We start from the raw sequence: 15,123 nt of genomic DNA on the forward strand, positions 1-15,123 counted from the left end.
AGGCGGCCACTGTGAAAGTCACTGTTAAAGGGGTGGTCACTATGAAAGTCACTGTTAAAGGGGCGGCCACTGTAAAAGTCACTGTTAAAGGGGCAGCTACTGTAAATGTCACTGTTAAAGGGGCGGTCACTGTGAAAGTTACTGTTAATGGGAAGGCCACTGTGAAAGTCTCTGTTAAAGAGGCGGTCACTCTGAAAGTCACTGTTAAAGAGGCGGCCACTGTTAAAGTCACTGTGAAAGTCACTGTTAAAGGGTGGGGTGACTGTGAAAGTCACTGTTAAAAGGGCGGCCACTGTGAAAATCTATGTTAAAGGGGCGGCCACTGTGAAAGTCACTGTTAAAGGGGCAGTCACTGTGAAAGTCACTGTTAAAGGGGCGGCCACTGTTAAAGGGGCGGTCACTGTTAAAGGGGTGGTCACTGTTAAAAATTCACTGTTAAAGGGGCGGCCACTGTTAAACGTGTGGTCACTGTGAAAGTCACTGTTAAAGGGGCTGTCACTTTTAAAGGGGCGGGCTCTGTGAAAATCATCGTTAAAGGGGCGGTCACTGTGAAAGTCACTGTTAAAGGGGCGGTCACTGTGAAAGTCACTGTTAAAGAGGCGGTCACTGTGAAAGTCACTGTTAAAGAGGCTGTCACTGTGAAAGTCACTGTTAAAGGGCTTCTGTCACCCCACTAAACCGTTTTTTTTTTTTTTTTTTGTTTACTTATAATCCCTATACTGCGATTTATGCCTACATAATCTAATTAATCATTTTGGTCCAGTAGATTGTGTTAAAAACTTGCTTTTAAAATATGCAAATTACCTTGCTACCAGCAAGTAGGGCGGCTACTTGCTGGTAGCAGCCGCATCCTCCGATCCTAAAGACGCCCCCTCCTCATGTTGATTGACAGGGCCAGGGAACGGGAGCGTTCTCTGCTGGCCCTGTTTGCATTCAAAATCTCGCGCCTGCGCCGTACCTGTCTTCAATCAGCACAGGCGCACTGACAGGCGGACGCTCGCTCGGCCGCTCCATCCTGAATGCGCCTGCGCCAGGTGTAGATGTGATGTCATCGGCGCAGGCCCATTGAGGATGGAGCGAACGAGCGAGCGTCCGCCTCTCAGTGCGCCTGCCCCGACTGAATACCGTTACGGCGTAGGCGCGAGATCTTGATAGCAGACAGGGCCAGCAGAGGACGATCCCGTTTCCTGGCCCTGTCAATCAACATGCGGAGGGGGCGTCTTTAGGATCAGAGGATGCGGCTGCTACCAGCAAGTAGCCCCTCTACTTGCTGGTAGCAAGGTAATTTGCATATTTTAAAAGCACGTTTTTAACACAATCTACTGGACCAAAATGATTAATTAGAGTATGTAGGCATAAATCGCAGTATAGGGATTATAAGTAGAGATGAGCGAACCCGAACTGTATAGTTCGGGTTCGTACCGAATTTTGGGGTGTCCGTGACACGGACCCGAACCCGGACATTTTCGTAAAAGTCCAGGTTCGGTGTTCGTCGCTTTCTTGGCGCTTTTTGAAAGGCTGCAAAGCAGCCAATCAACAAGCGTCATACTACTTGCCCCAAGAGGCCGTCACAGCCATGCCTACTATTGGCATGGCTGTGATTGGCCAGAGCACCATGTGACCCAGCCTCTATTTAAGCTGGAGTCACATAGCGCCGCCCGTCACTCTGCTCTGATTAGCGTAGGGAGAGGTTGCAGCTGCGACGTTAGGGCGAGATTAGGCAGATTAACTCCTCCAAAGGACTTCATTCAGTGATCGATCTGCAGCTGTGGATGATTGAACTGCTGCTATTATATTGCTCACTGTTTTTAGGCTGCCCAGAGCGTTTTTCAGTCACATTTTTCTGGGGTGATCGGCGGCCATTTTGTGTCTTGTGGTGCGCCAGCACAAGCTGCCACCAAGTGCATTTAACCCTCAATGTTGTGGTTGTTTTTTGGCTAAATCCTACATCAGGGTCAAGCTGTCACACCAAGTGCCTTTAACCAGCAATAGTGTGGTTATTTTTTGGCCATATACTACATCAGGGGCAAGCTGAGCCTGTCACCAAGTGCATTTAACCCTCAATGGTGTGGTTGTTTTTTGGCTAAATCCTACATCAGGGTCAAGCTGTCACACCAAGTGCATTTAACCATCAATAGTCTGGTTATTTTTTGGCCATATACTACATCAGGGGCAAGCTGCGCCTGTCACCGAGTGCATTTAACCCTCAATGGTGTGGTTGTTTTTTGGCTAAATCCTACATCAGGGTCAAGCTGTCACACCAAGTGCATTTAACCATCAATAGTCTGGTTATTTTTTGGCCATATACTACATCAGGGGCAAGCTGAGCCTGTCACCAAGTGCATTTAACCCTCAATAATGTGGTTGTTTTTTGGCTAAATCCTACATCAGGGTCAAGCTGTCACACCAAGTGCATTTAACCATCAATAGTCTGGTTATTTTTTGGCCATATACTACATCAGGGGCAAGCTGAGCCTGTCACCAAGTGCATTTAACCCTCAATAGTGTGGTTGGTCAAGCTGTCACACCAAGTGCATTTAACCATCAATAGTGTGGTTATTTTTTGGCCATATCCCAGTCTAATTCTGTCAGTAAACGTATACCTGTCACCCAGCGCCTAAATAATAGGCCTCAAATTTATATCCAGCTAAATCTGTCGTTACTGGTGTGGCTGGTCAAGTTATTTAGTGTCCGTCAAAGCACAGTTTTTGTTCTGAGTTGAAATACAATTCCCAATTTAGCAATTTCCTAATTTAGTGGTTTCTGCTGTATCAGAGCTATTTTAAATCTATCCCTAAAAGGGTATATAAGATTCAAGGTGCACATAGGGTCATTCTGAATAACTTCATACACACGCTACTGTGCATTTCCAAGTCGAATTCTGTCAGTAAACCTATACCTGTCACCCAGCGGCTAAATACTAGGCCTCAAATTTATAGACAGCTAAATCTGTGGTTACTGCTGTGCCTGTATTAGTGTAATACGGTACCTAAATAGATAGCCAGATAGTGTTAGTTGTCTTTAAAAAAAGGCCTGAATTTGAATTCAATACATTGGGTCAAATAATATTTTTGTTGTTGTGGTGAACGATAACAATGAGGAAAACATCTAGTAAAGGACGCGGACGCGGACATGGTCGTGGTGGTGTTAGTGGACCCTCTGGTGCTGGGAGAGGACGTGGCCGTTCTGCCACAGCCACAAGTCCTAGTGTACCAACTACCTCAGGTCCCAGTAGCCGCCATAATTTACAGCGATATTTGGTGGGGCCCAATGCCGTTCTAAGGATGGTAAGGCCTGAGCAGGTACAGGCATTAGTCAATTGGGTGGCCGACAGTGGATCCAGCACGTTCACATTATCTCCCACCCAGTCTTCTGCAGAAAGCGCACAGATGGCGCCTGAAAACCAAGCCCATCAGTCTGTCACATCACCCCCATGCATACCAGGGAAACTGTCTGAGCCTCAAGTTATGCAGCAGTCTCTTATGCTGTTTGAAGACTCCGCTGGCAGGGTTTCCCAATGGCATCCACCCAGCCCTTCCCCAGCCGTGAAAGACATAGAATGCACTGACGCACAACCACTTATGTTTCCTGATGATGAGGACATGGGAATACCACCTCAGCATGTCTCTGATGATGACGAAACACAGGTGCCAACTGCTGCGTCTTTCTGCAGTGTGCAGACTGAACAGGAGGTCAGGGATCAAGACTGGGTGGAAGACGATGCAGGGGACGATGAGGTCCTAGACCCCACATGGAATAAAGGTCGTGCCACTGACTTTCACAGTTCGGAGGAAGAGGCAGTGATGAGACCGAGCCAACAGCGTAGCAAAAGAGGGAGCAGTGGGCAAAAGCAGAACACCCGCCGCCAAGAGACTCCGCCTGCTACTGACCGCCGCCATCTGGGACCGAGCACCCCAAAGGCAGCTTCAAGGAGTTCCCTGGCATGGCACTTCTTCAAACAATGTGCTGACGACAAGACCCGAGTGGTTTGCACGCTGTGCCATCAGAGCCTGAAGCGAGGCATTAACGTTCTGAACCTGAGCACAACCTGCATGACCAGGCACCTGCATGCAAAGCATGAACTGCAGTGGAGTAAACACCTTAAAAACAAGGAAGTCACTCAGGCTCCCCCTGCTACCTCTTCTGCTGCTGCCGCCTCGGCCTCTTCTGCTGCTGCCGCCGCCTCGGCCTCTTCTGCTGCTGCCGCCTCGGCCTCTTCCTCCGCCTCTGGAGGAACGATGGCACCTGCCGCCCAGCAAATAGGGGATGTACCACCAACACCACCACCTCCGTCACCAAGCATCTCAACCATGTCACACGGCAGCGTTCAGCTCTCCATCTCACAAACATTTGAGAGAAAGCGTAAATTCCCACCTAGCCACCCTCAATCCCTGGCCCTGAATGCCAGCATTTCTAAACTACTGGCCTATGAAATGCTGTCATTCAGGCTGGTGGACACAGACAGCTTCAAACAGCTCATGTCGCTTGCTGTCCCACAGTACGTCGTTCCCAGCCGCCACTACTTCTCCAGGAGAGCCGTGCCTTCCCTGCACAACCAAGTATCCGATAAAATCAAGTGTGCACTGCGCAACGCCATCTGTGGCAAGGTCCACCTAACCACAGATACGTGGACCAGTAAGCACGGCCAGGGACGCTATATCTCCCTAACTGCACACTGGGTAAATGTAGTGGCAGCTGGGCCCCAGGCGGAGAGCTGTTTGGCGCACGTCCTTCCGCCGCCAAGGATCGCAGGGCAATATTCTTTGCCTCCTGTTGCCACCTCCTCCTACTCGGCTTCCTCCTCCTCTTCTTCCACCTGCTCATCCAGTCAGCCACACACCTTCACCACCAACTTCAGCACAGCCCGGGGTAAACGTCAGCAGGCCATTCTGAAACTCATATGTTTGGGGGACAGGCCCCACACCGCACAGGAGTTGTGGCGGGGTATAGAACAACAGACCGACGAGTGGTTGCTGCCGGTGAGCCTCAAGCCCGGCCTGGTGGTGTGCGATAATGGGCGAAATCTCGTTGCAGCTCTGGGACTAGCCGGTTTGAAGCACATCCCTTGCTTGGCGCATGTGCTGAATTTGGTGGTGCAGAAGTTCATTCACAACTACCCCGACATGTCAGAGCTGCTGCATAAAGTGCGGGCCGTCTGTTCGCGCTTCCGGCGTTCACATCCTGCCGCTGCTCGCCTGTCTGCGCTACAGCGTAACTTCGGCCTTCCCGCTCACCGCCTCATATGCGACGTGCCCACCAGGTGGAACTCCACCTTGCACATGCTGGACAGACTGTGCGAGCAGCAGCAGGCCATAGTGGAGTTTCAGCTGCAGCACGCACGGGTCAGTCGCACTACGGAACAGGACCACTTCACCACCAATGACTGGGCCTCCATGCGAGACCTGTGTGCCCTGTTGCGCTGTTTCGAGTACTCCACCAACATGGCCAGTGGCGATGACGCCGTTATCAGCGTTACAATACCACTTCTATGTCTCCTTGAGAAAACACTTAGGGCGATGATGGAAGAGGAGGTGGCCCAGGAGGAGGAGGAGGAGGAGGAAGAAGAGGGGTCATTTTTAGCACTTTCAGGCCAGTCTCTTCGAAGTGACTCAGAGGGAGGTTTTTTTCAACAGCAGAGGCCAGGTACAAATGTGGCCAGCCAGGGCCCACTACTGGTGGACGAGGAGGACGAGGATGAGGAGGAGGTGGAGGAGGATGAGGATTAAGCATGGTCACAGCGGGGTGGCACCCAACGCAGCTCAGGCCCTTCACTGGTGCGTGGCTGGGGGGAAAGGCAGGACGATGACGATACGCCTCCCACAGAGGACAGCTTGTCCTTACCTCTGGGCAGCCTGGCACACATGAGCGACTACATGCTGCAGTGCCTGCGCAACGACAGCAGAGTTGCCCACATTTTAACGTGTGCGGACTACTGGGTTGCCACCCTGCTGGATCCACGCTACAAAGACAATGTGCCCACCTTACTTCCTTCACTGGAGCATGATAGGAAGATGCGCGAGTACAAGCGCATGTTGGTAGACGCGCTACTGAGAGCATTCCCAAATGTCACAGGGGAACAAGTGGAAGCCCAAGGGCAAGGCAGAGGAGGAGCAAGAGGTCGCCAAGGCAGCTGTGTCACGGCCAGCTCCTCTGAGGGCAGGGTTAGCATGGCAGAGATGTGGAAAAGTTTTGTCAACACGCCACAGCTAACTGCACCACCACCTGATACGCAACGTGTTAGCAGGAGGCAACATTTCACTAACATGGTGGAACAGTACGTGTGCACACCTCTCCACGTACTGACTGATGGGTCTCTAAATTGTCCACGTGGCCAGAGCTAGCCTTTTATGCCTTGGAGGTGCTGGCCTGCCCGGCGGCCAGCGTTTTGTCTGAACGTGTATTCAGCACGGCAGGGGGCGTCATTACAGACAAACGCAGCCGTCTGTCTACAGCCAATGTGGACAAGCTGACGTTCATAAAAATGAACCAGGCATGGATCCCACAGGACCTGTCCATCCCTTGTCCAGATTAGACATTAACTACCTCCCCTTAACCATATATTATTGTACTCCAGGGCACTTCCCCATTCAATCCTCTTTTTATTTTCATTTTACCATTATATTGCGGGGCAACCCAAAGTTGAATGAACATCTCCTCTGCCTGGGTGCCTGGGCCTAAATATCTGACAATGGACTGTTCCAATGTTGGCTGACGTGAAGCCTGATTCTCTGCTATGACATGCAGACTGATTCTCTGCTGATATGAAGCCAGATACTCTGTTACGGGACCTCTCTCCTCTGCCTGGGTGCTGGGCCTAAATATATGCCAATGGACTGTTCCAATGTTGGGTGACGTGAAGCCTGATTCTCTGCTATGACATGCAGACTGATTCTCTGCTGACATGAAGCCAGATTCTCTGTTACGGGACCTCTCTCCTCTGCCTGGGTGCTGGGCCTAAGTATATGCCAAAGGACTGTTCCAGTGGTGGCTGACGTGAAGCCTGATTCTCAGCTATGGGACCTCTCTCCAATTGATATTGGTTAATTTTTATTTATTAAATTTTTATTTTTATTCATTTCTCTTTCCACATTTGTTTGCAGGGGATTTACCTACATGTTGCTGCCTTTTGCAGCCTTCTAGCTCTTTTCTGGGCTGTTTTACAGCCTTTTTAGTGCCGAAAAGTTTGGGTCCCCATTGACTTCAATGGGGTTCGGGTTCGGGACGAAGTTCGGATCGGGTTCGGATCCCGAACCCGAACATTTCCTGGAAGTTCGGCCGAACTTCTCGAACCCGAACATCCAGGTGTCCGCTCAACTCTAATTATAAGTAAACAACAAAAAAAAATGGTTTAGTGGGGTGACAGAAGCCCTTTAAAGAGGCTGTCACTGTGAAAGTCACTGTTAAAGGGGTGGCGACTGTGAAAGTCACTGTTAAAGGGGCGGCGACTGTGAAAGTCACTGTTAAAGAGGCTGTCACTGTGAAAGTCACTGTTAAAGAGGCTGTCACTGTGAAAGTCCCTGTTAAAGGGGCGGCCACTGTTAAACGTGCGGTCACTGTGAAAGTCACTTTTAAAGGGGCCTGTCTCTTTTAAAGGGGCGGGCACTGTGAAAGTCACTGTTAAAGGGGCGGTAACTGTGAAAGTCGCTGTTAAAGGGGCGGTCACTGTGAAAGTCACTGTTAAAGGGGGCGTCACTGTAAAAGTCACTGTTAAAGAGGCGGTCACTGTGAAAGTCACTGTTAAAGAGGCTGTCACTGTGAAAGTCACTGTTAAAGGGACGGCCACTGTGTAAGTCAATATTAAAGGGGCGGGCACTGTGGAGGTCATTGTTAAAGGTGCGGGTACTGTAGAGGTCAGTGTTATGGGGAAACTGTCGATATCTTTTTATGACACATGGAAACATAAAATGAAATAGATGTAATATATCCGTACGAAGCTGGGTCCTTCTGCTAGTGTATATATACAGTACAGACTAAAAGCTTGGACACACCTTCTCATTCAAAGAGTTTTCTTTATTTTTATACAGTCATGTGAAAAAATTAGGACACCCTTTGAAAGCATGTGGTTTTTTGTAACATTTTTAATAAAAGGTTATTTCATCTCCGTTTCAACAATACAGAGAGATTAAAGTAATCCAACTAAACAAAGAAAACTGAAGAAAAGTCTTTTCCAGATCTTCTGTAAATGTCATTCTACAAAAATGCCTATTCTAACTGAGGAAAAAGATAGGACACCCTCACATGTATTCCCTCTTAAATTGGCTCAGATCTCACACAGGTATATCACACCAGGTGCACATAATTAGTAGATCGTTACTCTGCATGTTGAATGAGGCTTGCCCTATTTAAACCTCAGACATTTAGTTTGGTGTGCTCCTGACTGTTGAAGTGAGAGTGAGCACCATGGTGAGAGCAAAAGAGCTGTCAGAGGACTTCAGAAAAAAGATTGTAGCAGCCTATGAGTCTGGGAAGGGATTTAAAAAGATCTCAAAAGATTTTGAAATCAGCCATTCCACTGTCCGGAAGATAGTCTACAAGTGGAGGGCTTTCAAAACAACTGCCAACATGCCCAGGACTGGTCGCCCCAGCAAGTTCACCCCAAGAGCAGACCGCAAGATGCTAAAAGAGGTCTCCAAAAACCCTAAAGTGTCATCTCGAGAACTACAGCAGGCTCTGGCTACTGTTGATGTAGAAGTACATGCCTCTACAATCAGAAAGAGACTGTACAAGTTTAACTTGCATGGGAGGTGTGCAAGGAGGAAACCTTTGCTTTCCAAGAGAAACATCGAGGCCAGACTGACATTTGCCAGAGATAAAGTTGACAAAGACCAGGACTTCTGGAATAATGTTCTTTGGACAGATGAGTCCAAAATTGAATTATTTGGACACAACAGCAGAGGACATGTTTGGCGTAAACCAAACACAGCATTCCAAGAAAAGAACCTCATACCAACTGTGAAGCATGGAGGTGGAAGTGTCATGGTTTGGGGCTGCTTTGCTGCAGCAGGACCTGGTCAGCTCACCATCATAGAATCCACGATGAATTCTACTGTGTATCAGAAGGTGCTTGAAGAACATGTGAGACCATCAGTTAGAAAATTAAAGCTGAAGCGGAACTGGACCATGCAACATGACAATGACCCAAAACATACTAGTAAATCAACCAAAGATTGGCTGAAAAAGAAGAAATGGAGAATCCTGGAATGGCCAAGTCAAAGTCCAGATTTGAATCCCATTGAGATGCTGTGGGGTGACTTGAAAAGGGCTGTACGTGCAAGAAACCCCTCAAACATCTCACAGCTGAAAAAGTTCTGCATTGAGGAGTGGGGTAAAATTTCCTCAGACCGATGTCGAAGACTGGTAGATGGCTACAAGAACCGTCTCACTGCAGTTATTTCAGCCAAAGGAGGTAACACTCGCTATTAGGGGCAAGGGTGTCCTATCTTTTTCCTCAGTTAGAATAGGCATTTTTGTAGAATGACATTTACAGAAGATCTTGAAAAGACTTTTCTTCTGTTTTCTTTGTTTAGTCGGATTACTTTAATCTCTCTGTATTGTTGAAACGGAGATGAAATAACCTTTTATTAAAAATGTTACAAAAAACCACATGCTTTCAAAGGGTGTCCTAATTTTTTCACATGACTGTAACTATGAAAATTGTAGATTCACACTGAAGGCATCAAAACTATGAATTAACACATGTGGAATTATATACATAACAAAAAAGTGTGAAACAACTAGAAATATGTCATATTCTAGGTTCTTCAAAGTGGCCACCTTTTGCTTTGATTACTGCTTTGCACACTCTTGGCATTCTCTTGATGAGCTTCAATAGGTAGTCACCTGAAATGGTCTTCCAACAGTCTTGAAGGAGTTCCCAGAGATGCTTAGCCCTTGTTGGCCCTTTTGCCTTCACTCTGCGGTCCAGCTCACCCCAAACCATCTCGATTGGGTTCAGGTCTGGTTACTGTGGAGGCCAGGTCATCTGGCGCAGCACCCCATCACTCTCCTTCATGGTCAAATAGCCCTTACACAGCCTGGAGGTGTGTTTGGGGTCATTGTCCTGTTGAAAAATAAATGATGGTCCAACTAAACGCAAACCGGATGGAATAGCATGCCGCTGCAAGATACTGTGGTAGCCATGCTGGTTCAGTATGCCTTCAATTTTGAATAAATCCCCAACAGTGTCACCAGGAAAAGGATGGCGTGGCAGCCTGGTCTGGTCTAGATCGTGACTAGCCAAATGAGTGGGGTTTACACAGGAGGAGGGAGTTGCGAAGCTCCGGGGGGCGGCATGCAAAAATTTGCTGTGGGGCCCAGTCACATCTAACTATGTCCCTGGCTATTGGCATTGATCTCCTGGTGTCTGATAGTCTGGGGGCTGGGGACAGCTGGCATTGATAGACTGGGGGCTGCTGGCGTTGATCCCCTGGTGTCTGGGCGTTCCTCCTGGGTATATTTTAACACCCTCTATCATTTGTAAAGACTGTATAAGAAGCAGAAGTGATGAAAGCAGAGCAGTCAGAGGCTGCAGAACATCTCCCTGCCTGCCATCAGGTCTGTCCATAATCTTCTCTTTATTACACATGAGAACATTATATAGTATTACAGTATAGTACATTATATTGTTAAGCATTATATAGTATTACAGAACAGCACATTATATCAGGGGGCATTATATAGTGTTAGGGTAAAGTGCTCTATATCATAGAACATTATAAAGTATTACAGTGCAGCATATTATATTGAGGAGCATTGTGACTGCTCTATATCATAGAACATTATATAGTATTACAGTACAGCACATTATATCTTAGAGCATTATACATAAGTATGGTAGAGTACACTAAATGAAGGCATTATATAGCACATTATATCAGAGCATAATACAGTAAGTAGCGTACACCATATCATTTATATAGTATGGCAGTAGAATATACTATATTAGGGAGCATTATACAGAATTACATTACAGTACATTATATCAGGAAGCATTATATAGTATTACAGTAACATACACTGTATCATAGAGCATTATAAAGTATTTTAGTACTGCACACTGTGGCTGAAACATTACATAGTATTACATACAGCACCGTTTTAATATATCAGGGACCATTATATAGTAATATAGTAGTGTATATAACATACAAGTAGTGATATAGTATTTTAGTAGAGTACATTATCTATATATATATATATAGTATTATAGTAGAGCATACTATATCGGGAGAACAATGTAGTATTATAATACAGTTCATTATAAATGGAAGCATTATATAGTATTAGAGTACAGCACATTATATCAGGGAGCAATATATAGTATTATAGTGCAGTGATATATATTAATATTATTACAGTATATTTATCACAGATTATTATGACATTACAATATACTATTATATCTAATCTTAGAATGGAGCGCTTCTGGGTATTCTTCACCGTTTTCCTGTTGGGAGGTGCAAATCTGATTTGGTGCCAGTCAGATGATTGCTCCGCTGTCAAAGGACAGGATGGTGTGATGGGTCGACCGGGGAGGGATGGCCGTTCAGGACATAAAGGAGATCGTGGTGATCCAGGTAATATGACAATACCCAACCTTCCATGAAAGGCAAAGTCTAGAAAGCTTGGGCTTCCAGGTGGTTTAGTACATGAGGAGGTGCTATGTTTTGGGGTCTTCTAGGACCTTCTTAAAGGGATCCAGTGTTTTCCTTTATGTGTGATAGGGTTAATGTTAGGGTAAAGGCCCCTTTACATGGGCTGATTAACAGGAGGAGCTCAGGCAGAAGTGGAAATGGGGGGCTGTTTTAGCTCCTGATTGGTAGCAGCTAGAAGCGGGCATTCCAGGATTTCATGCAAGACCAAAACGACAGCATTGGCCCAAGATAAGCAGGAGATATGACTGTTATAAAACCTGCTTTTACTTTGACTTTCAGCAGCATTCACTGCATTGCAAATTCTAACAGTGATATCTTCCCATGTACTGAAGATATTGGTGTCATTCTGGTATCTACCAGCTTTCAAACAATACAAATCCAGCTTCTACCAATCCAGAGATATGACCAGCTAAAGCAGACGCTGCCTCCCCCATCCCCTATAGTCAGGGCGAGGGTGGGGGCACTTGGGGAGCTGATAGCCTGCAGGAGGAAAGGAAAAATTTTATTTTTTTATTATTTAGTGAACCATATAATAAAGTTATGTTATTTATGCCAAACGGTGAACGCCATAAACACTGTGAAAAAATTACACAAAAAAAGTTTTTTAATCTTTCCCCTTAAAAATTAAGTAATAAAAGTTATTTACTGCACTATATATAAACCCAAAATGGTTCCTGAAAAACCTACAGCTAATCCCGCAAAGTAAAAAAATTATTTAGAAGAAAAAATTTAAAAGTTATGACCACTGGAACGCAAAGGGGGAAAATATTATTGGTCTTTAAGGCTAAAATTAGTTATGTCACTAAATGGTTAAAAATGCAATTGTGTTCCCTGCGCCAACAAGATTTGGCACACACGCATTCAAAATCTACATAAAAAAGGTGACTTTTTGGGAGGCTTTTTCCAATCTTAATGTGACTGTTAGGAGGGGGTTTCTGGGATTTTAATATTGATGGACTATCCTCGGGATAAATCATCAATATCAGATCTGACACCAATATCAGATCTGACACCAGGCGCCCCCGCCGATCAGCTGGTTGAAGAGAAGGCCACGCTCCCTTCATTGTTGACCTGCCGTCCCATTCACTTTAATGGGACTGCTCCTTCCTATGCAAGTGAATACTACAGAGCTGTCTCATTGAAGTGAATGGGACGGCTTTTTGTAATTACACCTGCTCGTCACTGCAATGTCGATGGCCAGCAGGGGTGCCGGGTGTTGGACCCCCACTGATCTGATATTGATGACCTATCCTGAGGATAGGTCATCAGTATTAAAATTACAGAAAACCCCTTTAATGGTTATTGGGGTGGTGAACATTAGTTCTGAGGATTATTTAGAGGCCTCTCTTGCTTCTTCTAGGAGCACATACTTTCTAGGCACAACTATTCAAAAAATGGTCCAAAACACTGGGATTCACGTATCATACAAATCTCCATCTAGAGCCTTTCATGTCATATATGCTTTCAGCTAGAGTCTCAGATGTCATATATGTCCCCAACCATAGTGTCATGTGTCATAAATGTCTCCCAACAGAGGTCAGCTGCCATTTTGTCAATTTAATTTTGCATGAATATTTCCCAACGGTGATATTTATTATGGTATGGACAATGTAGAAGATGATGTAAATACTGACCAGTATGACACTTCTTTTTTGTCTTCTTAGGAGCTCCTAGTCAGATTCTGGGACAGACTGCAAGCAAAGGAGATGCTGGAGATCCTGGAGCCCCTGGTGAGCCTGGTAATGTAGGCTACATAGGACCAGAGGGGCCTCCAGGACCTTCAGGAGATCAAGGCCCAAAAGGATCCAAAGGTCCACCGGCAGACACAAGTGCTCAGCACAAACCAGCTTTCTCTGCCATCCAGCCAAGAATTAAAGTAAACAGGCTGGTATTCACCGAAACTATAACAAATGAGGAGAACACGTATGATAGAAACACAGGGGAGTTCACCTGCAAGGAGCCTGGATATTACTACTTCACATTCCAAGTGGTCTCACTGGGGGACCTCTGTCTTCAGATCTGGATAAAGAAAAGTGGAGAGGAAGGAAAGAAGCTGCTGAGTTTCTGTGACCGTAATGTGCGCAGCCAGCCACAGGTCAACTCAGGGGGCTCTGTCCTCAATCTGGACACTGGGGACCAGGTGTGGATTGCAACAGATGACAAAAACCGAAGAATTGCTGGAGCAGAAGTCAGTAGCATCTTTAGTGGCTTCCTGCTCTTCCCAAGAGTTGAATGAGCAAATCACTGGACACTGACACTGGAACCCATCCCCCTTCCCTAAACTAGTCCATAAACCGAAACTTGTACCCAGACCCTGGCTGGTCAGTGACCATGTAGTGTCCACTTATACAGAAACACATGTCGCTGTGCCAGTAGTAAAAATTCTGGTGTCCGGCTCCTGAGGATCTCTCAGTTTTGAACTCATTTATAATTTTTAGCTTGCTCATTGATATATTCTGTACATATTTGTCCTGCAGTCCACATATTCTATGCTCTAAATCAATAAACTGCTTCAACCTTCCCTTTCTGAGTCCTTCATTGCTTCACATACAATTTCCTAAAGAGAAAATCTAGTAGCAGATGGAGGCTTCAAATGGAAATGACTGTGTTACCAGTTCAGCCTCAAGAACATGCCAGTGGTCAACAATTGAGACAAATTTATCTTCATTTACACAAGTTTTCTGCTGAAAATGAAGCCATAAATCTACGACAGCTCAGAGCTGTCATAGATTTTTGTTTAGGCGCATAAACTGCCATATACCAAAGCTTGATTTGTCATTAAACTGCCCTTTGCATCCACTGGTACAGACATGTAAAAGTAAATAAGTACACCTATATAAAGTTTTGCCCTTTTTTCATATGTGGACATATCATATTTGATGTTCATTCACACAGCATATAAAGATGATGGCAATCATCTTGGGGTGCCCTCAATGTCTGTATCCATTCAGACTCCACATATTTCCTGCTAACACCAGCCCTACTACCCACTCACCTCCACTCATGAATGTACTTGCACTTGCATAGGTAACAGACCCAAATTCTAAATCTGCTACCTATCTTCCTTCACCAATCCACCTATTATTTTTTAGGCTATCTCTAGGTGTTCACCAGGGCTCACCACAAAGCCGGCTGAACTTGGTAAGTAGGGGCCCTAGTTATGTCTGTGGGGTAAGGTAGCAGAAAACAAGTGCCAGCTCACAGTTAACAGACCCGTCAGATGCCAAGGAGTAGCAGGAAAGTAAAAGAAGCCAGAGTCTAAGCCAAGGAAGTCAGAAGAAGCCAAAACAGAAGGCAATGGCTTAATCCAGAAACAAGCTGAGGAATCAGGAGAATTGGTAGAAGCCTAATCAGTATACGGGGAAGAAGGGGGGGGGGTTAATCTAGAAACAAGCCAGAGAGTCAAACCCAGGTGAATTAGTAGAAACTTAATCAATAGACAAGGGATAAATCTTGAAGCAATCCGAGG

General features: G+C 46.0%; 1 protein-coding gene across 1 annotated transcript; it reads left to right on the forward strand.

Moving 5' to 3' along the window:
- The first annotated feature begins 10,408 nt into the window (after nt 1-10,408).
- Nucleotides 10,409-14,175, forward strand: C1QA (complement C1q A chain). Its single transcript, XM_044278571.1, has 3 exons — nt 10,409-10,554; nt 11,413-11,576; nt 13,319-14,175. Exons 2-3 carry the CDS (start codon nt 11,414-11,416, stop codon nt 13,888-13,890), a joined length of 735 nt encoding a protein of 244 aa, XP_044134506.1. The 5' UTR covers nt 10,409-10,554; nt 11,413; the 3' UTR covers nt 13,891-14,175.
- The last annotated feature ends 948 nt before the right edge of the window (nt 14,176-15,123 follow it).

This window comes from Bufo gargarizans, chromosome 2 (genome assembly GCF_014858855.1).
Source record: "Bufo gargarizans isolate SCDJY-AF-19 chromosome 2, ASM1485885v1, whole genome shotgun sequence".
Classification (NCBI taxonomy): domain Eukaryota; kingdom Metazoa; phylum Chordata; class Amphibia; order Anura; family Bufonidae; genus Bufo; species Bufo gargarizans.